The following is a 23815-nucleotide window of genomic DNA, read 5'->3' as shown; positions in this document are numbered from 1 at the left end:
AGGGAAATGATGAACATTAAATGCTGAAAGATATACATTTTGGGAGCACAGTCTATGTGGAAATTAATTTTGCTATACTATGCATACTTGCAGTTTTCTTTTTCTTTGCTCAATGGAAAGGTGAAAGAAAAATTAGTAAAAGAAACTTTTAAATAGTAGAAAAATTATGGACAGCAGTGTCAAAGACACCATGTTTTGAGAAACTGCACCAAAAAATCAAGCCCACTCAATCCATGAATTTGCTATTATGGTTATTTTTATTATTTATAAATACCTATGTTCTATAATTATTTTAAGATTATATTGTACTTTAATAAAATTTGTAGAAAATACTTTTTTTAACAAAAAAAAAAGACAAAATATGCAGTGATTTGATTTACAAATGACCCACTCTTTGAATTGGGAATGTCCATAGCTAAAAACAAAACCAAAAACTACCCTGGTACTTCCCTCACAAGTTTGAACTATAACACTAAGACGCAGTCTTTTCTTTTTACCATCATTTGTTTCTCTGGCAAGTTTACCTTGCATTTCCCTGAGACCTCCCGTTCAACTAACCACAAACTCGGGTATTCGAAGTCCTAAATGGCATGAGTTGTTCCCCATAAAAGGGACCTAAGGAAGTGACCAAGTCACTGAACACACAATGGTGAGTGAGCAAAAACAGATGTGTGTTAGCAGGAGGGACAAGAAGCCAGCAGGGGTCTAGGCATTGCTGTGAATTTCAAAGACAAGGTCTATTTAGTCAGGCATAGTTGAAAGGCTGCTAACACATAATATTAATGGCATGTTTAATAATCTAAAATTTTTTGATCTGTTGAATGACCTCTGTCTGCTCCAAGTCATTCCTGAAAAAATATTCTATCTTCCAACAAGTTGCTCTTGGGAACTCAAAGTTGCTTCCCCCCTTCTCTCACAGCAATATCAATGCCAGCACAAAGGACTTTATTTTTTAAATAGTAACTTTTATTTTCCAGCTCAAACAGAGACTTCCCTCAAAGGGTCATGAGTATAGAAACAGGAAAACACTGATTTATATAGATAGATATATATATAATATATACATAAATACACAAGCATCATCGAAAATCATTCTGTATTCTCCAAACATCTAAAATTATGTGCATATTCATAATTAGTCCTATTTAGTGATATGTAAAACCATCTAGAACAACTCATCATTAACAATATAAACCAGCAGAGGATAGATGCTCTTAAATGAACAAATCTAGAAATAAAACTATACTCCTCTCCAATGTCCACATAACTAAAATAAGCTGGCATTACAAGGAGCCCTAATACTAGCTCAATTCTTGGCTTTGTATGTTAAATTTTGTAAAAGCTGTAAACAAATCATTTTGAGTCACTAAAGCAATCCTGAGTAAACAAAAACTTATTACAGCTGCTTTGCAGATGTTCATAAATATTTTACTATTTTGTTACAGAGGAAAATACATAGTTACAACAGTATTCCCTACTCCATGAATTGATATGAATGACAATTTCTATAAAAAATTAAACTATAAATAAATTTAACAGAAAGGTAAACCCATAGAATATGACTCCTTTTCTGTGGAAAGACTGCACAAAAACAAGATAATTAAAATAAGCCACTTTCTCTTACATTCTTTCCCCCTGAACTCCAAAACTGAAGGGAAGAAAATCACTTTGATTACAGGACTGGAAAAACAAAGAACAACTTTAAAAAGAGCAGCCACCCAGGGAAAATTAATGAATATAAAATTTAAAGGACTGTTCCTTAAAAAATCACTTAGGTCTTTTTTTTGGGGGGGGGGGGGGAGCCAAGATGGCAGCATGAAGACAGGAATTCCAGAAACTCATTCTCCAAAAAACTCCAAAAGCTATGAAATTATGACTCTAGTCAAAATTTTGAGGGGCAGAACCCTCAGAAAGACTGAGTGATACAATTTCCCAGTTCCACAGGAAAGGTCTGTTCCACCAGTGAAACCACAGTGTAGCACAGCCAGGCCTGGGTCCAGGCACCTAGGTCTCTGGCAGAGGGGGCAGTTTCCAGACCTCCTGGCCCAGGGATCATCAGGGACAGCCAGAAGGGGTGGTGAGAGAACACTGGTGCACCAGAGTGTGTGGAGCGGAGCTCTGGCCTCAGAGTAGCCCTGCGGTGAAAACCTGCAGCGGGAGTCAGCAGAGCCACCCAGCATGTCCAGAGCCCTCAGTCCATAGATTGGGGGGGGGGGGTCCTCTCTGCTCCCCCTGGACTAGGACTCAGCTGTTTGTCCACACTCAGGTCCAAGTTGCAGTCTAGACCCCCATACCACCATAGCCAAGCAGGAACCCTCCTTACAGCTCCAGGGCAGAGGGGAGGGCCTGAACTCAGGCAAGAGACAGTCAGAGCTTCTCATAAGACCTTGGAGAAATTAAGAACCCTATGGGTTGTCCCAAACCACCCCCTCAAAGCCTTGAAAGTGCCATAAATCAGTCACAGACTGAGGAAATGAGCAAACAACAAAAAAAAAAGAAGCTGACCATAGAAAAGTTACTTTGGTCCCATGGAGGATCAAAATATATACTCAGATGATGACAAAACCAAAGCTTCTGTATCCAAAACTCCAAGAGAAACAGAAAATGGGTTCAGGCTATGGATGAGCTCAAAAAAAGAAATTAAGGGAGTTAGAGGAAAAATTGGGAGGAGAAATGAGAGTGATGCAGATAAATCAGGTAAATCAAGTCAGCAACTTGATGAAAGAAATGCAAAAAAAAATACTGAAGAAAATAACATAATAAAAACCAGTTTAGGCCAAATGGAAAAAAGCAACACAAAAGGCAAATGAGGAGAAGAATGACTAAAAAGCAGAACTGGCCAGCTGGAAAAGGAGATAAAAAAGCACTCTGAAGAAAGTAACTCCTTCAAATGCAGAAGGGAACTAAAGGAAGCTGAAGACTATGCAAGAAATCAGGAAGAAATAAAACTACTCCAAAAAAAAAAAACAAAAATTAGAAGAAAATGTGAAATATCTCACTGGAAAAAAGAACTGACCTCGAACGCAGATCCAGAAGAGATAATTTAAAAATTATTGGACTACCTGAAAGTCATGACCAGGAAAAGAGTCTAGACTTCATTTTTCAAGAAATAATATAAGCAAAACTGCCCTGAGAATCTAGAAGCAGAGGATAAAATAGAAATTGGGGGAATTAACCAATCACATTCCTGAAAGAGATCCCAAAAGAAAAACTTCCAGGAATATTATAACCAAAATCCAAAATTCCCAGATCAGAAAGAAAAATCCTAAAAGCTGACAGAAACAAGCAATTCAACTACTGTGGCTCTATAGTCAGGATTACACAGGATCTGGCAGCATCTACATTAAGGGTTCATAGGGCTTGGAATATGATGTTCCGGAAGGCAAAAGATCCTGGTTTACAACCGAGAATCAACTTCCCAGAAAAACTGAACATCCTCTGTCTGGGGAAAAGACTTTCAATGAAACAGGGACTTTCAAACTTTCCTATTGAAACAACCAGAGCTGAGTAGGAAGTTTCCTCTCCAAGTACAGGACTTGAGGGAACCACAGAAGGGGTGGACAAGAAGGACTAACTATGAGGAACTTAATGATGTCAAACTGTTTGTATTCCTACATGGGAAGAAGATGCTGATAACGCATATGAATTTTCTCATTTATAAGAGCAGTTTAGAAGGAGCATATATAGACAAGGCACAGGAAGGAGCTGAATATAATGGTATGATGCTGTAAAAAGATGGAGTCAATGGGTGATAAAGGAAAGTACTGGGAGGAAGAGAAAGGAGAGGAAGAAGGGACTAAGATATTTCACATTAAGAGTCAAGAAACTCTTTGAAAATGGAATGGAATAGGGGAAGGCGCGAGGGAATGAGTGACCCTTCATTCTCATCAGGAATGGTTCAGAGAGGAAATAACATACACACTTAATATGGCATAGAAATCTATCTTTACCCTAGAGAAAAATGAGAAGAACGGGATGGGAGGGGGGAAAAGGTGATAGAAGAGAAGGAAGATAGTGGGAGAGGGTACTCAGATACAATACACTTCAGAACAGGACAGGATGAAAGGAGAGAATGGAATAGATGAAAGTGGAAAGGATTAGAGTAGAGGAAAATACAGCTAGTAACAGCAACTGTGAGAAAAATATTGAAGCAACTTCTCTGGTGGCCATGATGGGGAACACAGACTGAAGTATCTTTTTTTTCTCTCACTATTCTTGAGGCTTCTCATCTTTTGAGGGGGAAGGAGGGTTTTATGATTAATCTCACAAGATTATTGTAATAATATAAAATAAACAAACAAAAAAGCCTTAAAAATAATTACTAAGATATTTACTTTGTAGATATTTGCGTATGTGTCATCCCCCCATTCCCAATAGAATCAGAACTCAAAAGTTTTATTCTTATTTTGTTTTGTTCTTATTCAAACCCCAGCATGACAATATCTGGCACATATTAGGTGCTCTGAAAATGCATTGCTGATTCATTTATTATTTCTTCCAAGACCTGTTGAATAATCAACCCAAGAATTATTTTCTGGCTAATCTCAATCCATGCTACTTAATTTTCATCAATTTATCAAGTTCTTGCTATATGACCTATATGATCTTATAGCAATTAAACTTATACAAGGTCATGTTTTATTTCCCCAAATAGACTGTAAGCTCCTGAAGAGTAAGGGATAAAGCTTCAACTTCTTTTGTATCCTCAACAGTATATTAATAAAGCTTTTGTCCATAGTTATGTACACCAATTACTGAGTGAAACACTTTGTCACCATTTTTTATCATCACAAGTCAAGAAAATGGAGGACATGTAACATGAAGTGGGAGGGAATCTATATCTTGATGGACATGAAATAAAAATTTAACAAAGTTGAATTGGGGGGAAAACCACTGGAGTAAAAACTTCACACTAATTAAAGAATGGTTGCCTCTAAAATGTATAAGAACACCTATTACTTAGCAAAACACATTGGGCAGTACCATCTCCTCAAATTAGCATCCTGAATCTTGCTTCCCTTCCACAGGCAAAGTCACATAAAAAAAGTCTACATTTGCCTCCAATTCCCCTTACCTCACTCTTCCATCCTTTGAAATCTTTTTTCCACACCTAAATCAAAATCAAACTCTTCTTTCAAAATTATCAACAATCTCTTAATTGCTGTATCTGATTATCTTGACCTCTATGAAGTATTTATTGCTATTGATAACACATCTCTTACAAAATACTCTTATTTCTGGTTTTATGATATGCTCTTTTGATTTGCCTCCTCCCCATTTAATTGCTTCTCTTCAGTCTCCTTTGTTGGACCATCATACATGTTACAGCCTTAAATCTGGAGTATGCTCAACACTCTGGGTTGGACTCTTATCTCTTTGGTCTTTTTTAGATATGCTCATTTAGGGACCTCATTGGTTCCCCTACTACTAATACCTATGCAAATGACTCCCAGATCTAAAACCAGCTATAGATCTTTTCTTTTATACCAGTCACACATCACCAAATAACTACTGGACATTTCAAAGTACAGAGGACTTTGCAAAAGATATTTGCAGTTATCTCAAATTCAATATATTTTAAAACAGAACTTAATATCTTTCTTCTCAAACCCAATCCTCTTCCAAACCGCCTTATTTCTATTGAGAACACCACTATTCTTCCAATCACCCAAGTTTGTAATATCCATGTCATCTTCAACTCCTTGCTTAATCCACATAACCAATCAATTTCCAAGTCAACTAATATTTCCCCCTTTTTGCAGTTGAAGAAACTGAGGCAGAGATAAGTTATGTGACTTACTCAGGATCACACACCTAATACAGATCTAAGGCCATATCTGAACTCAAGTCCTTCCTGATTCCTCTCTCATCATTGTATCACCTATCTGCCTCAAAATACAAACAAGAAAACACAAAAGGAAACTGAAATTTTTCCAGAGGGGAAGGAAAATGGGTTTTCTCTAAAAAGACCAATGAAGACAAACAGGGAACTCTTCAACCAATTCAGATTTTTAAAACAGAAATGGACAGAGAGGATGGAAGCAAGACCAGATAACAGAGCATGAATTTAAGAGCTTAGCTAAAGGTAAGAGAACAAAGTCTGTAAACTTAAGGGCCTGTGAATGACCATGGATTCAATACTTAAGAAAATTCTAAAACAGATCATTTTAAAAATGGTTGTTTAACATCTACAAAGGAACCTTCACCTATTAACCTCAAAAACTTTTCTTGGACAAATTAGTAAACTAGCAGGAAAGAAGAGTGCTATGAAATGACTTGAGTACATATCCTCCTCACTTCTATCCTCTTTAGAATTTTCCATTTCACTTAAATATACAAAAAAATATTTAAAGTTGCTCTTTTTGTAATGGCAAAGCACTGGAAATTAAGGAGATAGCATCAACTGGAGAAAATCTATATTATATGAATATAATGCAATATTATTATGCTAAAATCTATAACAAAAGGCATTGTTTCAGATCAACCTGGGAAGACTTGTAGGAACTGATGCAAACTGAATTGAGCAGAACCTAGAAAACAATTTATAAAGTAACTACATTGTAAATAAAAACAACTTTGAAAGATTTAAAACTAATCAATCCAATTACCAACCACCATCTCAAGGAACCAATGTCAAAATCAGCTACCCACTTTGTGACAGAGAGGTCATGAACTCAAGGTGTAGAATGATGCATATATTTTCAAACATGGTCAACAAAGGGATTTCCCATTGCATACATGGATTTCACTTTCCTTTCAATGGAAGTAATACGGAAAGTTGGGGAAAATATGGGAGACAAATGGAAAGGCTTGATTTATTTAGTGTTGTTTAAATTCTGAATAAAAAAATTCCCATGTGTCCTTTAAAACACAATTCAAGCCATACTTTCTACATTAAGTCTGCTCTAATTCCCTATCTGGTAGTATCTTCCTTCCAAAAAATTCTATTTTATTTTGCACATATTTTATGACATGCTATCTCTGGCCCCCCAAGACTGTAATCATTTTGAGGGCAAGTAGGATTTCATTTTTGTCTTTTTATCTCCAGATCATGGTACATATTAATAAATGTTTGCTGATTGCCTGAAGAACAAAAATAAGAGCCTAGAAAACATGTTTTGTCATTAGTTTGAAAGAAAAATGTTTTTGGCTTTCACCACAGAGTTAAATGACAAGTTGTATAAAAGCCACAATTTTGACCAGAACACATACCAAGCAGAAATAGTCTTTAAAAATTCCTTGAATGTGCACCAAAACCACAGAGAAACCTGTTATTTCACCACTTCAAACAACAGTTATCAACCAAAGCTATTACCAGCTTAAAGTAAGGTAAGGAGACAAAAAGCATCTGTGCTCTCGGCACACTTCCTGCACAGCAAGCTCAGGCAAACCACCACCTCTTACCAATACATAGGTGCTTACTTGAATGCTTTCCCACAAGTTTTCTCCAGGTAACTTTCTCAAAAAACCAGTCAGTAGGTAAGGAGTTGGAGAAGAGACTATATAGTATAATAGGAAGAACACAAGACAGCTGAAACAATAGAAGACCTAATTTCTAGCAAAGAGTCCTGTCATTAACTTGTCTCAGGACTTTAGGCAAATTACCTAAATTCTTTAAGTCTGTTTCCTCACCAGTAAAAGGAAGGAACTGAAGTCAATAAACTTATAGGTCTTTTTGAATGATAGCTAACTGTGATTCTCAAGTTTCTCCTCTTCTGATACAATAAATAGAAAACAGAAAAAAAAAATTTAAAAGGGTAAAAGATTTCCCTAAAAACAAACTCTAAATACACTGATCACTTAAACTTAAGTTAACTTGCCTTTTCAATCTCAATCAAGAAATATTTATTAAGCACCTACTATATGCCAAGCCCTGATCAAGTACAAAGAAAATAATCCTAACTCATAGTGAGTGTTAATTTATAATGAGGGAGACAGGCATATATATATATGGAGTATTGTCCAATGAAGCTATAGAGGTAAGTAGGAGCAAGGCTGAAAAGGCAATCAACATAAGAGCTTTATTTTATTTTTAGAGGCAAGAGAAAGCCTCTAAATAGAAAAGTCACATGATAAAATCTGCACTTAAAAAAATTTACTTTGCCAACAGTGCATAGGATGGACTGGACTGGGGAGAGACAAGGCAGGAAGAAAAATTAAGAGACTGTTGAAATAACCTGAGCAAGAGAACCTGAACAAGGATGGTAGTGGCATGAATGGAGAGAAGAGTCATGAGATGATCTGAAGGTGGAAAGGGCAAAAATTGATGACTGATTATTGCAAATGTGGGATGAAGGAGGATAGTGTCAAGGAAGATGCCAAGATTAGGAATCTGAGACTCTGCAAGAATGCTGATACGAGCAACAAAGATATAGGGAATGGATGAAGACAGAAGAGGGAAAGTAAATGAGGTTCAGTTCTACACACAGGTAGAAGGTTGAAGTATGAATACTACTGAATTTCTATTTTTGAGTGTGAAACCACTACTATAGAGATTGTCCATTTAGAGAGAAGAGAAAAAAGAGACTGGGGAAAAATATAAGCTTAGAAACAAGGAAACATATCACTCCTTACAGCTTTAAGAGAAAAAAAAATTAAAATTTTCCAATTTATTTTCCTTCCATGCCATCTCCTCTCCACCCATTGAGAAACTGAAGCTCCTCTAAGAAAAAGATAGTCTGTTTTATTTTGTTTCATGAATATGTAACTTGGAACACAAGAGTGACTGTGTCCCTGATTATTTTAGGCTGGCTCCATGGCAGAAACTACTGAAAGAAAAGTAGATGCAGTTAGTGTCACGCTACTGTCTGGTACACAACACTAAAAAAATTCAGACATTCCTATAAATGATTTCTCTAGTCACCTCTACTAATTTAGCAGTTGTCAAATTTAGCCCCAAATGAGCAAACATCTAATTTTATCATCTACAAAGACAATAGAGAGGAAAGAATGGGATGCACTGGAAAGAGCACTGAACTTGACCTGAGCTGGAATGCAGGCTCTGCCATTTTACTACTTGAATAAACTTGTCACTTTATCTCTCTTGGACTCAGTTTCCTCAACTGAAAGATGGGAAGGAAGGAATCATAAGCTAATGGATTCAGATCAGGAAGGAGCCTTGAGGCCATCCAATCCACCTCACACATGGATTGAAGTTATAGTAATAACGATCAGGATGAGATCTGAAGCCCCTTTGACTTCACAGTCAATGGTTAAACCAAATCTCTAAGGTCCCTTTTTTCTCTCCAAATCTATGAGATCCAAGGATCTCAAACCAAAGAAATGACTTTTGTATGTTGGTACAAACAAGAGAGGCAAAGTAACAAAAATCATATAAAAATCACTTTATTTTGCATTTGGAAATCATGACTTAAAGGATCACAGCATTGTAGTGAAAAGGTACCTTTACATGTCCATCTAGCTTTAGTAGACAGAAAGAGAGGTTCCTTTACTTGTCCAAGATCACAGGTAAACTCAAAGAAGGCAAATTTTCTTTTCTTTTAATCTTCTCTAGAGAAAGTTTCAAAAGTGAAAATGTACCATTAGCTTTAGCACTTTCCCCCCAAAACTAAATTTGGCAGTTCCAGAGTGTCCCTTAGACACAGCTATTCTAATAAATCAGGGAACATCATGTGAAATTACTCACTTAAGTACTATAAAATTTGAAGAACTTTATGCTGAAATTTGAAAAGCAAGTTAAAACTCAGTCTTTCCTCAAATCCTGCTAATACCCAAAACACTAACAGTGACATTTACTGTATATAGCTACAGCAACAATGTCCTGTTAAATGTCTATTTCAAAAAAAAAAATCAAGCACATGAATAATCTACAAAAATCATGTTCATTTTTAGGGGAAAAATAGGCTCAAACCTTATATTAAGATTTATGGTGAGGGGAAGCTAGGTGGCGCAGTGGATAGAGCACCGGCCTTGGAGTCAGGAGTACCTGGGTTCAAATCCGACCTCAGACACTAAATAAGTACCTAGCTGTGTGGCCTTGGGCAAGCCACTTAGCCCCATTGCCTTGAAAAATCTAAAAACAAACAAACAAATAAATATTTATGGTGATGTAAAAAAGGATACAAAAATTCTATGTAACCATGTATTATTTTTTTGAAAGCTTTACTAATTATGACTAATAAGAATAACTATAATCTATATTTATAGCTATTACATCTGGCTGAATTTCAGAAAAATATAAATGAAAGATGATGCTAATTACAAAGCATTTAATTCAATAATGATAAATAAGAATCACATAGAAGCTTTAGAACAGCAACCTAAATGCCCAAATCTACAGTCTTTTAATTAGCCTGAAACTAAAATTCCATTATGATGTTAAAAAAAAAAAGGATCATTTTGCTGATTATTGTTTGGGAAATGGCTACTGCAAATATTAAAGGGAAACATAGGTTCTGATGATTAAATCTGCAAACTCCCCTAGGACATAAGCTTATAACAAATAATTTAGTATCCTGTAAAGATACTAAAGACACATGAAAGGAGACCTCACCTTTGAATGTTGAATAATACAGCTACTTGGGGATGAGAGGGTGCTATGCCACACCATCAGAAATCAAATATCCCCCATCCCTCTGACTTAGAAAAATAAGAGATTTATTGAAAACCGATGAATTAAAGAAAAGAAATCTTAAAACAACTTTATATAACTACACTGAACTGGTTGCCATTGAAGAAGCTGATCTCTTTAACTACTCCTGTTGAAACCTGCAAAATGTAAATCAAGCCTTTGTGAGACTAACTAAAATAGAGTTTCCCTCAGGGCTCTACAAATACCACAGTGAAGTCACTGAAGTGCTTAGTAAGTTATTCTGAAACCTAGATTGAACCAATCCTTCCAAAGGTTTTCTTGGGAAAAATTCATACTTCAACAATTAAAACATTTCTTAAACCAAACAGAATAAACCACGGCTATATGTCAATTATTTCCATTTAAACTCACAGAGATATTCAAATATAGCTAAAAATGCCTCATCCCATCACCAGGTTTGACATATTTAAAAAGCATTTCAATGTAATTTGAATGTAAATTAACATTAAGACTTTTCCTAATCTTCAGAGGTCAGTTCTATACTATACAACCACCTCTCAAAACTTTCATCTTTATAAAGGAGCCTAATGTTTAATTCTTTTTAGAACCCCCTCAAAGATCATGGCACAAGTAGGATTTTACAATTTAAAATGAGTTATTTTGCTACAGAAAAATCTCTAGCTATACTTTTAGATATGGGCAAAATTGCAAAGATCATACTTTTCCTACAGGTAGAAGTTAAATTAAAGAAAAAAAAAATTCTTCTTTGAAAGAATAACACCTGGCTGAGAGCTCAAACATTCAGAGGTTAAGAAAGTGCAGTGCTGGCTCTCACTGCAATGGTAGCTAATTATATCCACCGATACAAGGCACTATGGATTACTGTATATGGAGTTTAACATAGGCTCCTGCACAATCAACTGTTGATTTCCTGGCTTTCCAACAACTGGTGGTGATGTGACAATAACATAATTTGGTCTTGTTTTCCTTTAAGAAATCTTGTATCATTCTATGAAAAAAAGATACCAGGAAAAATGTCTTTGTGGCTACCATGAATCTGATTTTGCTCACTTTAGAGTTATCCATGCAATGTTTAATAATAGTCTCGGCTGGAACACTAGAAAAACAGTTGTCGAGGACCTAGCAGATTTGTATGCTCTCAAAAACAGCACATTTGCTTGAAGGCAAGGACGATTTGCACAAATAATCACATAACCTAAATTCATATGGCATATCAGATGCTCTTAAAATCAGCATGCAAGCTGGCATCTGAGGCTCTACATCAATTCAATAAAATCTAGCATGTATTGAATTTCTTATTTAACTTTTGTAATTTCCAAAGCAGTCTCAAAAAAGACCAAATTAAAATCCCTACTTACAATGAAAATTCTATTCCACTGATTTTTAAAACACCATACCTAATAAATACATTCACATAAGGGAAAAAAAACATCTTTTGGTCAATCTCCCAGTCAATAAATGTTAATCACCTACTATGTGCCTTCAAGCACTGTGCTGAGCATATATGATAGATGCTTTATAACTAAAACACAAGTTTTCCCTTTTCACCTTACATTTCCCTCCCCATTGAAACCCCCCTCACAACTACAAACATGTAAACACCAAACTTAACAATTTGCCTCAGAAAAAGCAAGGAGTATTGAAGGAAGAGTCTGGTCCCACAGTCAGAAAAAATATATATAGTCTGACCCTGATTGACCTTTTGTCCAGTAGTCTTTATATTCTTATCCTGCTGATTATCTCTTACACACTACCTTCTTAAATTCTGTGACATTTAAAGCTATAAATGTTAAAGAATAGAATAAGTTTCCAAGATAGCTGAAACCTTTTTTTCATTAGTTACTCAACCATAGAGGTTTAGGACTAAATGTTTTCACAGATCAATCATTATAACAATAATTCTGAACATAGAAAACAAAACATTTTATGGATGAAAATGAGAAACTGGGGGGGGTTGGGGAAGAGAAGTAAGATGGGGGAAAATTGTAAAACTCAAAATAAATAAAATATTTATGAAAAAATGAGAAACTAAAATAATTAAGCCATTAGGGATTTAAATGCATAAGCACAAGGACTACATTTAACAGCATTTAAAACTGCACTAAGACTTGTGACACTCTGAAAGGATGAAAAATGTGTGTTTTGATCAGATTTGTGGATAAGCACATTAAGAGTTAAATAAGGTATAAAGTTATATTATAATGCTATTTGAACAATGTAAAAGGTAAACAACTTATTAGGTTGGAGTTTTTTTGTAAGGTAATGGGGTTAAGTGGCTTGCCCAGGGCCACACAGCTAGGTAATAAGTGTCTGAGGCTGGATTTGAACTCAGGTACTATCCACTGTGCCAGCTAGCTGCCCGGTAAAACAACTCATGATCAAATTCCAAGTAGTAATTTAGTAGCTGTGCAATTATCCTCTCTATCCAGAGGCAATATATTCAATAGGTAATGAAACCATCAATATAGTATAAATTGTCTGAAGAACTCTTAGTCTAGCATAGAAAGCCCAAATCTACAAATGTATATAGATACATTTTCTTTTTTTTTAGTTTTTTTTGCAAGGCAAATGGGGTTAAGTGGTTTCCTCAAGGACACACAAGTAGGTAATTATGAACTGTCTGAGGTGGATTTGAACTCTGATCCTCCTGACTCCAGAGCCACTGCGCCACCTAGCTGCCCCCATAGCCCCATGTTCACTTCAACAAAATAATCAAATTGAAAAAGACATCCCAATGGAGTCCTTCTTAGAGGACATAGTTGGACAATACATTTCCCAATTTAGAAATGGGCTAACGGAGCCTTATTTTTGTCGCTGAGAACAACTCTAGAGTTTCCGTAAGCTAAAATGTAAGAGGAAAAATGACAAAATTTTCCAAAAATTTGTGGTAAGATCGAGTATGCCGTTGAGAGCGAAAAATGAACATCTGTGATACCAACATCCTACTGGAAGAGTCTCTCCCTAAGATTTCTCAAAAAAAGCACCTGCTCTGAGTTAGCTTCTGAGTATTTCTGGTGCATTTTTAAACTTCTGCCTCCACCTCTGAAATCGCCCAATTTTTCTCCCGATGCTGAGGTTTATTTTTTTTTTTGTCGTTAGAAATCGTTCAAACACCCAAAGGCCGAATCCTACGCACCTCGCAAAACCGGCCACATTTTGGGTCTACTTAAAATCATACTAAAAACAAGGCAGCGCTTCCTGCCCCCCCCCATACTCTCTCCTGGCATCTGGCGCCCCGAAGCGGGCAGGGGCGGGCAGGGGCGGGTCTCGGCCGCCTGGCCCGAGGCGGGCTCGGAGCGGGGCTCGGGCCCCGGATCTCCCCGCACGCTTAAGAACCGTGGCCCGGGGCCAAGGACGCGAGGATACAATGTAACCAGCGTGAGGCCACGCCGCGCGGGCGGAGCAGCCTGTCCCCCGCGGCCGCCCTTCCCCGAGTCCGGGCTCCCGGGGCCCGAGGCCCGCGCGCAGGGGCCCCGGCCCGGCCCTCCCCCTCCCCGGGCACGCCCTCCGCCGGGCCCCGGCGGGCCGGGCTTACCCAGGTGCAGGGTGAGGTTGATGGCGGCGGGGTACTGCACCCCGGCCAGCATGGTCTGGCTCTGCCACCAGGTGGTGTCGGCCTGGTTGTTGTAGTCGGTCAGGTAGGCGGCCCCGTGCGCCAGGTGGGGCCGGCCGGCGTCGCACAGGTGGCACGACTTGGTGACCCCGGTCACCCCGGTCTGCACGCAGTACTCCTCGGGCGGCGCGCCGCACGTGTTGGTGGCCGCCACGGTCACGTTGAAGGCGGCGTTGACGAACTCGGGCATGCAGCGCTGCGGCCGCCCGGCCTCGTCGGCGCACTCGTCCATGGCCGCCGCGGCCCGGCCCGCCAGCAGCGCGGCCGCCAGCAGCGGGGCCAGCGGGGCCAGCGCGGCCAGGGGCCTGGGCGGGCTGCGGGCGCGCATGGCGCCGCGCGCGGCTGGTGCGGAGGGGCCGGGGCCGGGGCCGGGGCCGGGGCCGGGGCTGGCGCTGCGGAGCGGGGCGCGGCGGAGCGGAGCGGCGCGCCCGTCTGCCCGGCTCGGCGGCTGCCTCTGACCACCCCCTCCTCGGCCGCCGCCGCCCCCTCCTCCTCCTCCTCCCCCGCCCCCCGGGAGGGCCGGTCCCACACCCTAGCTCACACCCCCGCCCGCCGCCGGCGCGGCCTTCCTCGCGCGTGCCCGCCCCGCGCGCCCCCGCGGCCCGGGCTCGGCCGAGGGGCTCCTCCCGCGCGCCACGGACGGCCGGGCCGCGGGGGCGCGCGGGAGGAGGGGAGGGGCGGCGGGGGGCGGCCCTCGCGGGGCATGCTGGGAGGGGAGGGAGCAGCGGCCGGCCCCGCGGTGGGGGGGTCCCCCGACCCCCACCCTTCCTCCTCCAGCCGAATTGGGGTTAGACTGTCCCAGCTGAAGGGGGGCCCAGACCCCCGCCACCCGGCTGGGACCCCGCAGCTGCACCCCAAGTGCCCGGGAGCAGCGATTTCCCGCCCCGCGGTCGCTGTAACTTCAGTCATTTTACCAGCGGCTAGGAAGGAAGGGAGAAGGCTGGGAATGCAATGAGCGTTTTCCCCAGGGTCCGCCGAACCAACTGCAAAATGAGTGCGCCGCGTTGTTTGTGTTCTTTCTTGCCTTTAAAAGACTCGAAATGATGTGGATTCTGACATCCTCCTCTAGGCCTGCTGAGTCACAGAACCCCCCCAGAATGACTCAGTTCTTGGACCCGGCCCCAAAGGAGCATGAGTTCTAGTCCCAGCCCGGGGCCCGGGCTCTTGTCCAACGCTGATGTTGCAAGGGGAAGGGAAGAGCCAAGTACGAGCCCTGCCTTGGTTTCAACTTAAAACTTTTTGAAACGATGTGACTTTTATCTAGCTTTTCAGTTTGTGTCAGTAGTGCCAAGTGGATTCTTCGGGGAGGAATCTGAAATACATGTATTATATAAAGTAACAGATTCAGTAAAAAAATGCCTTGATAGTTCCTTACCTGAATCCCATCAAAAAATGAATGGGTAACACTAGAATTCTTATGTTTGAATTTTCATTGCTCCTCAGTATGAAAATACAAGGACCTGTGATATATAGATAGAGAGAGAGAGATGCATACTTTGGGAATTCCCTCCAACATGTAAATCAAAAATCTATCTCATGACTCTTCTCCGTGTTCTCTCAAAACTTCCATAAAAGGAGGTCTCAGTCTATCCGAAGGCCCTAATCCCATTCTCTTTTTGGAAGGGCAAGGTACAAAATGGAGCAAAAATAGTCTCCCTCCCATAAGCATCTCCCTTTCTTGCCATAAGACCAGCCCATCTTCTCTTTCTATCCATCTGATCCCATCTATAACTCCTATTCTTCTTTAGTTATGTCTTATGACCTCCCATACTCATCATTGATGTTATGGATGGAGATGAATGTGTCCTTTGCAGACTGACAAGAGAACTAGAATCAGAAACTATTTCCTCACTTAAATTTAACATCTGAAAACTTTCATCAGTTCCACATTAAAAAAAAGCTAAATGCTTATTACCCCATTGAACCATCTGCCCAGATCTTAGAATCTCCAGCGTGTTCAGTAGCATGCAATTATAAACCCTCTCTGTAGATATCATTTATGACACACAATCAGCCAGAGGCCTCTGAAAAAAATTGATAATATTTTGACACTTCAGTATAATTGGTTTCTTTATAATACTACATGTTTTATTATATGCATGAGGAGTCTATAGGCTTCACCCAACTGCCAAAGGAGTTCATGACAAAAAATAAGATTTAAGAATCCCTTATCAAAATTTACTTGTGCCAGGAAACTTTGTGCTTTAAGTCCAAATGGCTCTTAATAAATGCTTGTTTCCTGAATACTAATTCGGAGCTTCAGGGATCCAGTGAAGAGTTTGAGAAATCCTTTAAGCAAACTCATGATTTTAAAATATATAAATACATGTTTGGAGTTTGTTTTACAAATAGATTTCCAACATTTCCTTTAATCAGGGCATTCCCTAATATATTTGAACCAGACATAACTTCAAGAATATTTTACAAAATTTCAGAAATTTAATAATAGCACCTTTTTCCTATAAAACTCATTCTATAAAACTCATTTCTGTAAAACTTATTCTCTTCCCCTTCACATCCTATATGGAAAAGCTGTTCTTACATGTCTTTCAAGGCTCTGATCAGATCCCAAATCCTCCACAAAGTCCTTTAAAGACCATTCATCATGAGAGTAATAACTAAGATCTGTATATTTTTTCTTGAAAGTACTTCTCATCCTTTTCTAATCTCATACACTTATCTATACCCCTCATTTGACAATTGATCATATCCTATCTATGGCACTTTTGTCTTTTGCTTTTTGAAGTTGTTGTATTTAGAAAAAAAGCTTCAAGGATATAACTTTATTAATACAGCTAGAGAGTGTTTTTGTCAAATCTATTTGCATCTTCCAAAAGGTCTAGCATAGTTTCTTGCATTACCCAAAGGAATAATACTTGCCAATTAGTAGGCTTATACCTAAGTTCCTATTAGTGTCATCTTTATTTCCAGGGGGGGGGAACCGAATTGTAATTTATGTTCTAGGACTTCTCCAAGGATTCAGAAACTATATCAAACTATAATGTCAAGCCCATTCTAGATCAGAGTCTGAAAATAAATCAGTCTCCTATTGGACAAGTGATAACTTAATGGTACTCCAGAAGAAACTTCTAACCTTGGTTGGGCAAAAGAAATGTGGAAATTATTTCTCAAGAGAGAGGGCCCACAATCTCTCACTACTTTATAGGATAATGGAAAGTGGGGCTAATAAATAAAAGTTCATTACACTCTTCTCACATGTAGATACACTATAGATTAAATATCCCCAAACACTACAAAATCAGAGAATAAATGATGATATTTGTCCTTTGTTCTCAAAGAAGACCATGACATGAAGGAGGTGACAAGCACAAGAATTGAATTGGGGGGGGGGGGGGCTGTGCTAAATCACCAGCCTCTCTTTCTCCTCCAGAGCCATCTGGATCCAGTGGCCAGACATGAATCAGGATGACTGGAGATGGCCCTGGATGCAAAGCAAGCAGGGTTAAATAACTTGCCCTAGGTCACCCAGCTAGTCAGTGTCAAGGGTCTGGGGCCATATTCCAACTCCTATCCTGACTCCAAGGCCAGTGCTCTATCTACTGCACCACCTGGTTGCCCCAGAGAATAAATAAAGTGTGTTATTTATATAATCAATCAGTTGAGTTCTGTTTCTAGTATCACTAAACTATTACCAACTTGATAGATGTTTGCTTGCTCCATCATTTCACTACTAAATAGCACTGTGGCTAGAGTACTAGACCTGGAGTTAGGAAATCCCGAGTTCAAATATGGGCCCAGACATTAAATATGTGACTCTGGACAATTAACTGAACCCCAGTTTCCTCAGCTGAAAAATGGAAATTATAACAGCACCTACCTTGCATAGTTGTGATGAGGATAAAACAAGATAATGTAAAGCTCTTAGCATAGTACAAAATGGGGCAAAATAGTCTCCCTCCCATAAGTATCTCCCTTTCTTGTCATAAAACCAGCCCATCATACCTTAAACTATTCCATAAATTGTATTCACTTTAAGGAATGTTTTCAAGACAGGAATGCAATTGTCTAGGTTCTAGGGCATTCTATTTAAAAATTTCCACCCAGGTCTAATTCTTTTTTAAGTCTTTGTATATACTTCTTATCTTGCTGAGGAGCCCATTGTCTATTAAGCAAACTCCATTCTTAGAGGAGATACATGGAGGTGTGTGGGGGATGAGAATCAGACCTTTCAAAAGAGTATGTGTCATGTAGCCAGCCTTTACGCTGTTCCTCTCCTCCTTAACTTCTCTGGTGAGCAAATATGTAATTTGTTTTTTATTTAAAAAAAGAAAACCTTAAAAATAATGGAATCAAATAACACAGGGGGGCTATTTAAGTATTGTCCTAATTTTAAAAACTACAAAGCTTTCAGGAAATTCTTGACAAACTAAAAAGCCACTAATGGGAACAATTTCCCCTTGGATAGAATTGTGAAAAGATCAGTGACTTTGGAGTTAAGAGGTCAGATTCAAATCCAGGTTCTGATACTTACCTTCAAATCACTTGATGTCTTTAAGTTTCAGCTTTCAGATATTTAAAATGGTACTGTTGAACTAGATGGTCTCTGAGACCCCTTCCAGCTCCAGAACTATGATCCTTTATAATAAGTCTGGCTAATGTTTTTTTTTTTTATTATAAGGTGTGACTTTTAATGACCTTTTGCTTGGGGTAGAGAGGGGTGCAGGTAGAGAAAAAAAAGGTTGAGAAGAACAAGAGAATTGATTCAATAATAAAATAATCAAATGATTCCAAGTTTTATAAATACAAATGAGAATTTTACCTTAAATTATCAAAAATTACTAGCAAAAATTTCTTATCATTATGGTCAAAATTCGCAAAGTAAAATATGAAACTTTTCTTTTGACTTTGAATCTTTATCCTTATACAAGATGTCTCCATTGCCCTCACATTTGAGACTTTATTCAAATATCAAGAAGCAAAAAAGGGAAGAAATAGAAGATAATATATTTCACTCTGCACTATTTCTTTCTGCTCTCAATCTATAGGTGTATAGCATGTTCATCATGAGTCCTCTGAAAATTGTGGTAGGTAGATCTGTGTTGATCAGAATTATTAAGTCTTTTACAGTTGGTTTCCCTTACATTATAGAGCTTAATGTGTACATTGTTCTCCTGGATCTGTTCACTTTACTTTTCATCAGTTTGTACCAGGGTTTACCATACTCCTTATCATTTCTTATAGTATAACCATATCCCACTGTATTCATATACCATAACATATTCAGCAATTTCCCAATTGAATACCACCACAAAGAAAGCTCCTAAAAATATTTGTGTACATATGTACACATATGTACTTTTACTCTTTCTTTGATCTCTTTAGGACATCCTATCTTGTCTTTGTATGTCTACAAAGACCCAACAGAGTGTGTTACTTATATAATCAATCAGTTAACATTCATTAAGCATGTATGTGCCAGCTACGATAGTATCTTGTAGAAGACAATAAATGCTTATAAAATGAACAAATGTATGGAGCCAACTACATCACAGACTTATAAACAATTTACTCTTAATTTTTATCCCACCAAAAGTAAAAAAATCATTACATGGACTGGAAGGTGACCTATGTACTACTATGATTAACAGAACTGAAATTCCTAATAGCTTATGGAAAGAAAATTCAGTTTGTTTTTAGAGTGACATTCATAGTGTTTCTACCATGCCTACAACCTAAATGATTAAAGTTTAAAAGTTAAAGGTTAAACAATTTACACTTCATGAATAACTACTACCCACAACTCATCAAAATTTAGATTCAACTCAACAAGAATAGTTCACATTTAATTCATTTGGAAAGGTCCTCCTTTTGGAACAGATTCTTCTGAAATGAAAAGAAGTCCTCCCTGTTACAAATTTTCACATTGCATAATAGCACATTTTTTAATTCGTGGAATAAAATTATTCTATTTGAGCCATGAGACCACCAGTTTATAAGTTTGTCCCTTTAAATCCTTAATCAATTCCTCTTCTACTCAGAGAAAAAGCTTTTCCCACTAACCTTTGACCTTTGGTTAATGTTTGTTTTTCCCTGCTACACTATTTGTACCACACACCAAATAGTTGGTTGTCTAAGGCAAAGTTATAGAACTAAAACCAATGCTTATGCACATACCTTTCTAAAAAACAACTGCACAACTAGTAAATATCAGATTATGTAGAACGAATGAAAATCATATAACATTTGTCAAAGGGTTAATTATGTTGAGTCTTTAGAGTTCTTGCATATGTAAATAAGCTTAGTATTTCTGCCTTAACACTGTTGCTTCTCTTAAGAGCTTATTTCCTTCCTCAGGGCTCTTTGCCTTTATTTTCTATTTTACTTTATAATATTTCTTTTCATACATCACATCTCCTACTAGATTATAGAGCTGAGGCAAAAATCTAATTTATATTTGCATCCCTTCAAAGCCTAGGTACCTAATAAAAATAAGTACATTTGTCCTCTAATTCTGTAGGACCGCTCTAATTTTTTTTAGTCTTTCAAAAATCACAAACAATAGCTCAGCAATAGCATCAGCTAGTTTTATAGACTATAGAAACTATAGAGAATAGAGTTCAGTTGGATTTTGTGATCAAACTTAGGAGAATTTTGTGAACTCATTATTGTAAATACTCTTCCACCAGTGCTGATCGGTAACCCATGTCTTTCATCTTTTAATTTCCTTGTCCCTGTTTCCCTTTAAGTTTTCCATAGAAGATCCATTGTAATTATCTACACAACATACCAGTCTTCTCATACTTTTAATATACAATGCAACATACAAGCTAACTATTTATGGTTCTTAATCTGGTTACATGACTAGCCCAATTCTTTTTCCAGTCATACAGGTATTTGATAGTGTCTTTTATGTTACCTCATGCACATTATTGGTAATGTGACAGTTATTTATTGGTAATATTAATATCTCACTTCTTATTGAATCACCTTTAATTTGATTTCTTTTGGGGTGATTTTTGTGTCATACACATGATTCCTGACATGCAGTTATAAAGTATAAGTGAGAGAATATTGGCGTTAGAAAGAAGGGGTTGTTGAAGAAGCAAATCCTTAGATCACGGAGATTTTAGATTATTTTAACATTTATTATGTCACAGTTCAAATAAATAATGTAATAGAATCCTTAATCACTTATCTAGTAGTATTAAAGTTTCTCATTAAAGTCTAAGAAATGAATTAAACATCTTTTTCTTGCAGATATTCAATATAAATCATCATTAAAGCAATATAACATGGTAAAAATCAAAGTGTGGTCCAGAAATACTTTCATGTCCATAACTTAATGGCTTAACAGAGTTCTGGGTATAGTGTCATTAAAGAATCAAAAATAGAGGGCGACTAGGTGGCACAGTGGATAGAGCACCAGCCCTGGAGTCAGGAGTACCTGAGTTCAGATCTTACCTCAGACACTTAATAATCACCTAGCTGTGTGACCTTGGGCAAACCACTTAATCCCATTTGCTTTGCAAAAGCTAAAAAGAAAGAAAGAAAAAGAATCAGATACAGCCCTAAAAAATGATCAAGACTCAATTTCTCAGAGAGAGAGAAACATGATGATAATTTTCCAAATACAAACTCCTCATCTCTGGTCCCAGCTAACTTATCCTTTAAAGTACTTGTCTAAAAGATAGATTAGATAGAGAAAGAGATAAATTCAATATCTGTTCAACTGAATGTCATAATCTAGACGAGATGCATTTTTTTTAATCTACTCTTTCTCCAGTGCCTGATGATTTTATCTCTTTTACATAACTGTGAATTTCACATAGGAAACTTTGTGGCATTCTGGGGCTTGACGCAATTAGTACATTTCTGAAAGAAAGATTGTTTATAAAGTAATTTTCCATCAATGATGAATCATTCTTTTGAAATTTGTGTGGGCAATATTTTAGCAATGATCAGCTGTAAGATGATCAGACTTAATTTCTCTGAAAAATTCTATTCACTTCCAGCAAGCTAATGGCACTGAGTGCAAATGTGATGAAGTCTGAGTGTAGCTCAAAGCATAATTTTTTTCCTCTTTATTTTTCTTACTTTCTTTTTTGGAACATGACTAATAGAGAAATGTGTTTTTGCATGATTTTACATTATTTGCTTTTTCAATGGATGAAAGGGAGATAAGGGGTTTAGGGGATAAAGAGGAGGGATAAGGTAGGAGAGAAATCAGATCTCAAAAAACTTTTAAATTAATGCATTATAACATTATATATTATATAATCTAATATAAATATGTTTTAATATTAAATATTTTTAAAGTAATAAATAATAAATTCATTTTTTTAAAAAGAAATCTGAGAACACCCTTGAAATCTGTGAACAGTTTAAATGATCATATGCCTTACTTTTTGATACATAACATACTAATCCTATCATCAGAAGGTTAACTACCAGAAAATCATTTTTTCCAGCCAAAGTACCTAATGCAAACTGTCCATTAATGATTAGAAGGGTTGTGATCAGCATCATTAGAAAAAGTGTCCACATAGACAAAACCAAAGATATTTTCAAGTATTGAATTATGTTGTTAATATTCAGAATTATAATGTTAATACACGCACCACATACGCATGCACACACACACAGATTTTAACTATATGTATATACACACATATGCTTATAATTGTATGTATACATACCTACATATATTTATGTGTGTATATCTATATCTCTATAGTCTTAACTGTGAAGTGATGAGGGAGGACAACAAGCACCCTGGTGTTAGTTCAATTAGTTCCTTCAGGGCAGATTGCTCCTTTAAAAGGTGTCTGAGTGGAGAGAAAGGAAAACCGAAAGAGGGAGAGAGACAGAGACAGAGAAGCGATGTGAAAGAAAATTTACCAAAACTTGGCCACAGATTGTGGGATGAGTGAAAACAGAGAGTTAAGGATGACTGAAAACTGAGGGTTTGTTTCCTTCCTTGATTATAATTCCTTCTTTTAAAATGTAAGCTTGTCCTTAATATCTCTCACTGGAACTGATTTGCCATTCTAAAGATTTAGAACAGTATCATTTTTGCTTCTTGGGGTTTCTTTTCTTTTGTTGACTGCTCTCCTAATATTAATTAATTGTGCTGAAGAATTTATTTTGCTTGCATGTTTTCAACAGAATTCTCTTTTCTATTCAGTGATTTTCCTTGGGAGAGTTTTTGGTTTTTAGTTGTTCTTTTATTTGGGTGTTTTTGTTGCTCTTTCTAATGTGAGGTGAAGGAGCTGAAAGCTATCACCACTCATACCACCCTCTTGCTATTTTCTTGATCCTCTCAATTTTATTTCTGATGTTTTGGGAACAATCTTCAGGCTCATTTTCTCTTCAATTGCTCTTTGCTGTTTTGTAAAATAATACTCCTTGTAATCCTTTGTCATCCTCCCTCATGATGAATTTCCAAATGAGCTTGTACTTCAAATCTGTGTTGCCCTTGGCTTTTGAGTCACTTTGCTTGGCAAGGTGATTGAATATTTGCTGGTTAAGATGACTTTTGGTCTGTTTTGGTTTCTTTGTTGTGGCAATTTTTGTTTCAGACTTTTCTAGAAAAAGGGACAGATTTTTACACTTTGCATTTTAATTTTGTTTATTTCCCATTTTCGGCAGTCAACATTTTCAAGGATCAA

At 37.8% G+C, this 23815-nt stretch overlaps 1 protein-coding gene across 1 annotated transcript in view; it reads right to left on the bottom strand.

Annotated features, from left to right (window-relative positions):
- The window catches only part of LAMC1 (laminin subunit gamma 1), a 128327-nt gene extending 113813 nt beyond the window's left edge, over positions 1–14514 (bottom strand). The window contains exon 1 of the mRNA XM_074222201.1: positions 14109–14514. Coding sequence (XP_074078302.1) covers positions 14109–14514 — 406 coding nt within the window. The remainder of the gene's footprint in view (positions 1–14108) is intronic.
- Positions 14515–23815: the final 9301 nt, after the last annotated feature.

The sequence above is a fragment of the Macrotis lagotis genome, chromosome 2 (assembly GCF_037893015.1).
Source record: "Macrotis lagotis isolate mMagLag1 chromosome 2, bilby.v1.9.chrom.fasta, whole genome shotgun sequence".
NCBI classification, from domain to species: domain Eukaryota; kingdom Metazoa; phylum Chordata; class Mammalia; order Peramelemorphia; family Peramelidae; genus Macrotis; species Macrotis lagotis.
The sequence above is the reverse complement of the archived record's forward strand: the minus strand, read 5'-3'. Positions and strand labels throughout refer to the sequence as shown.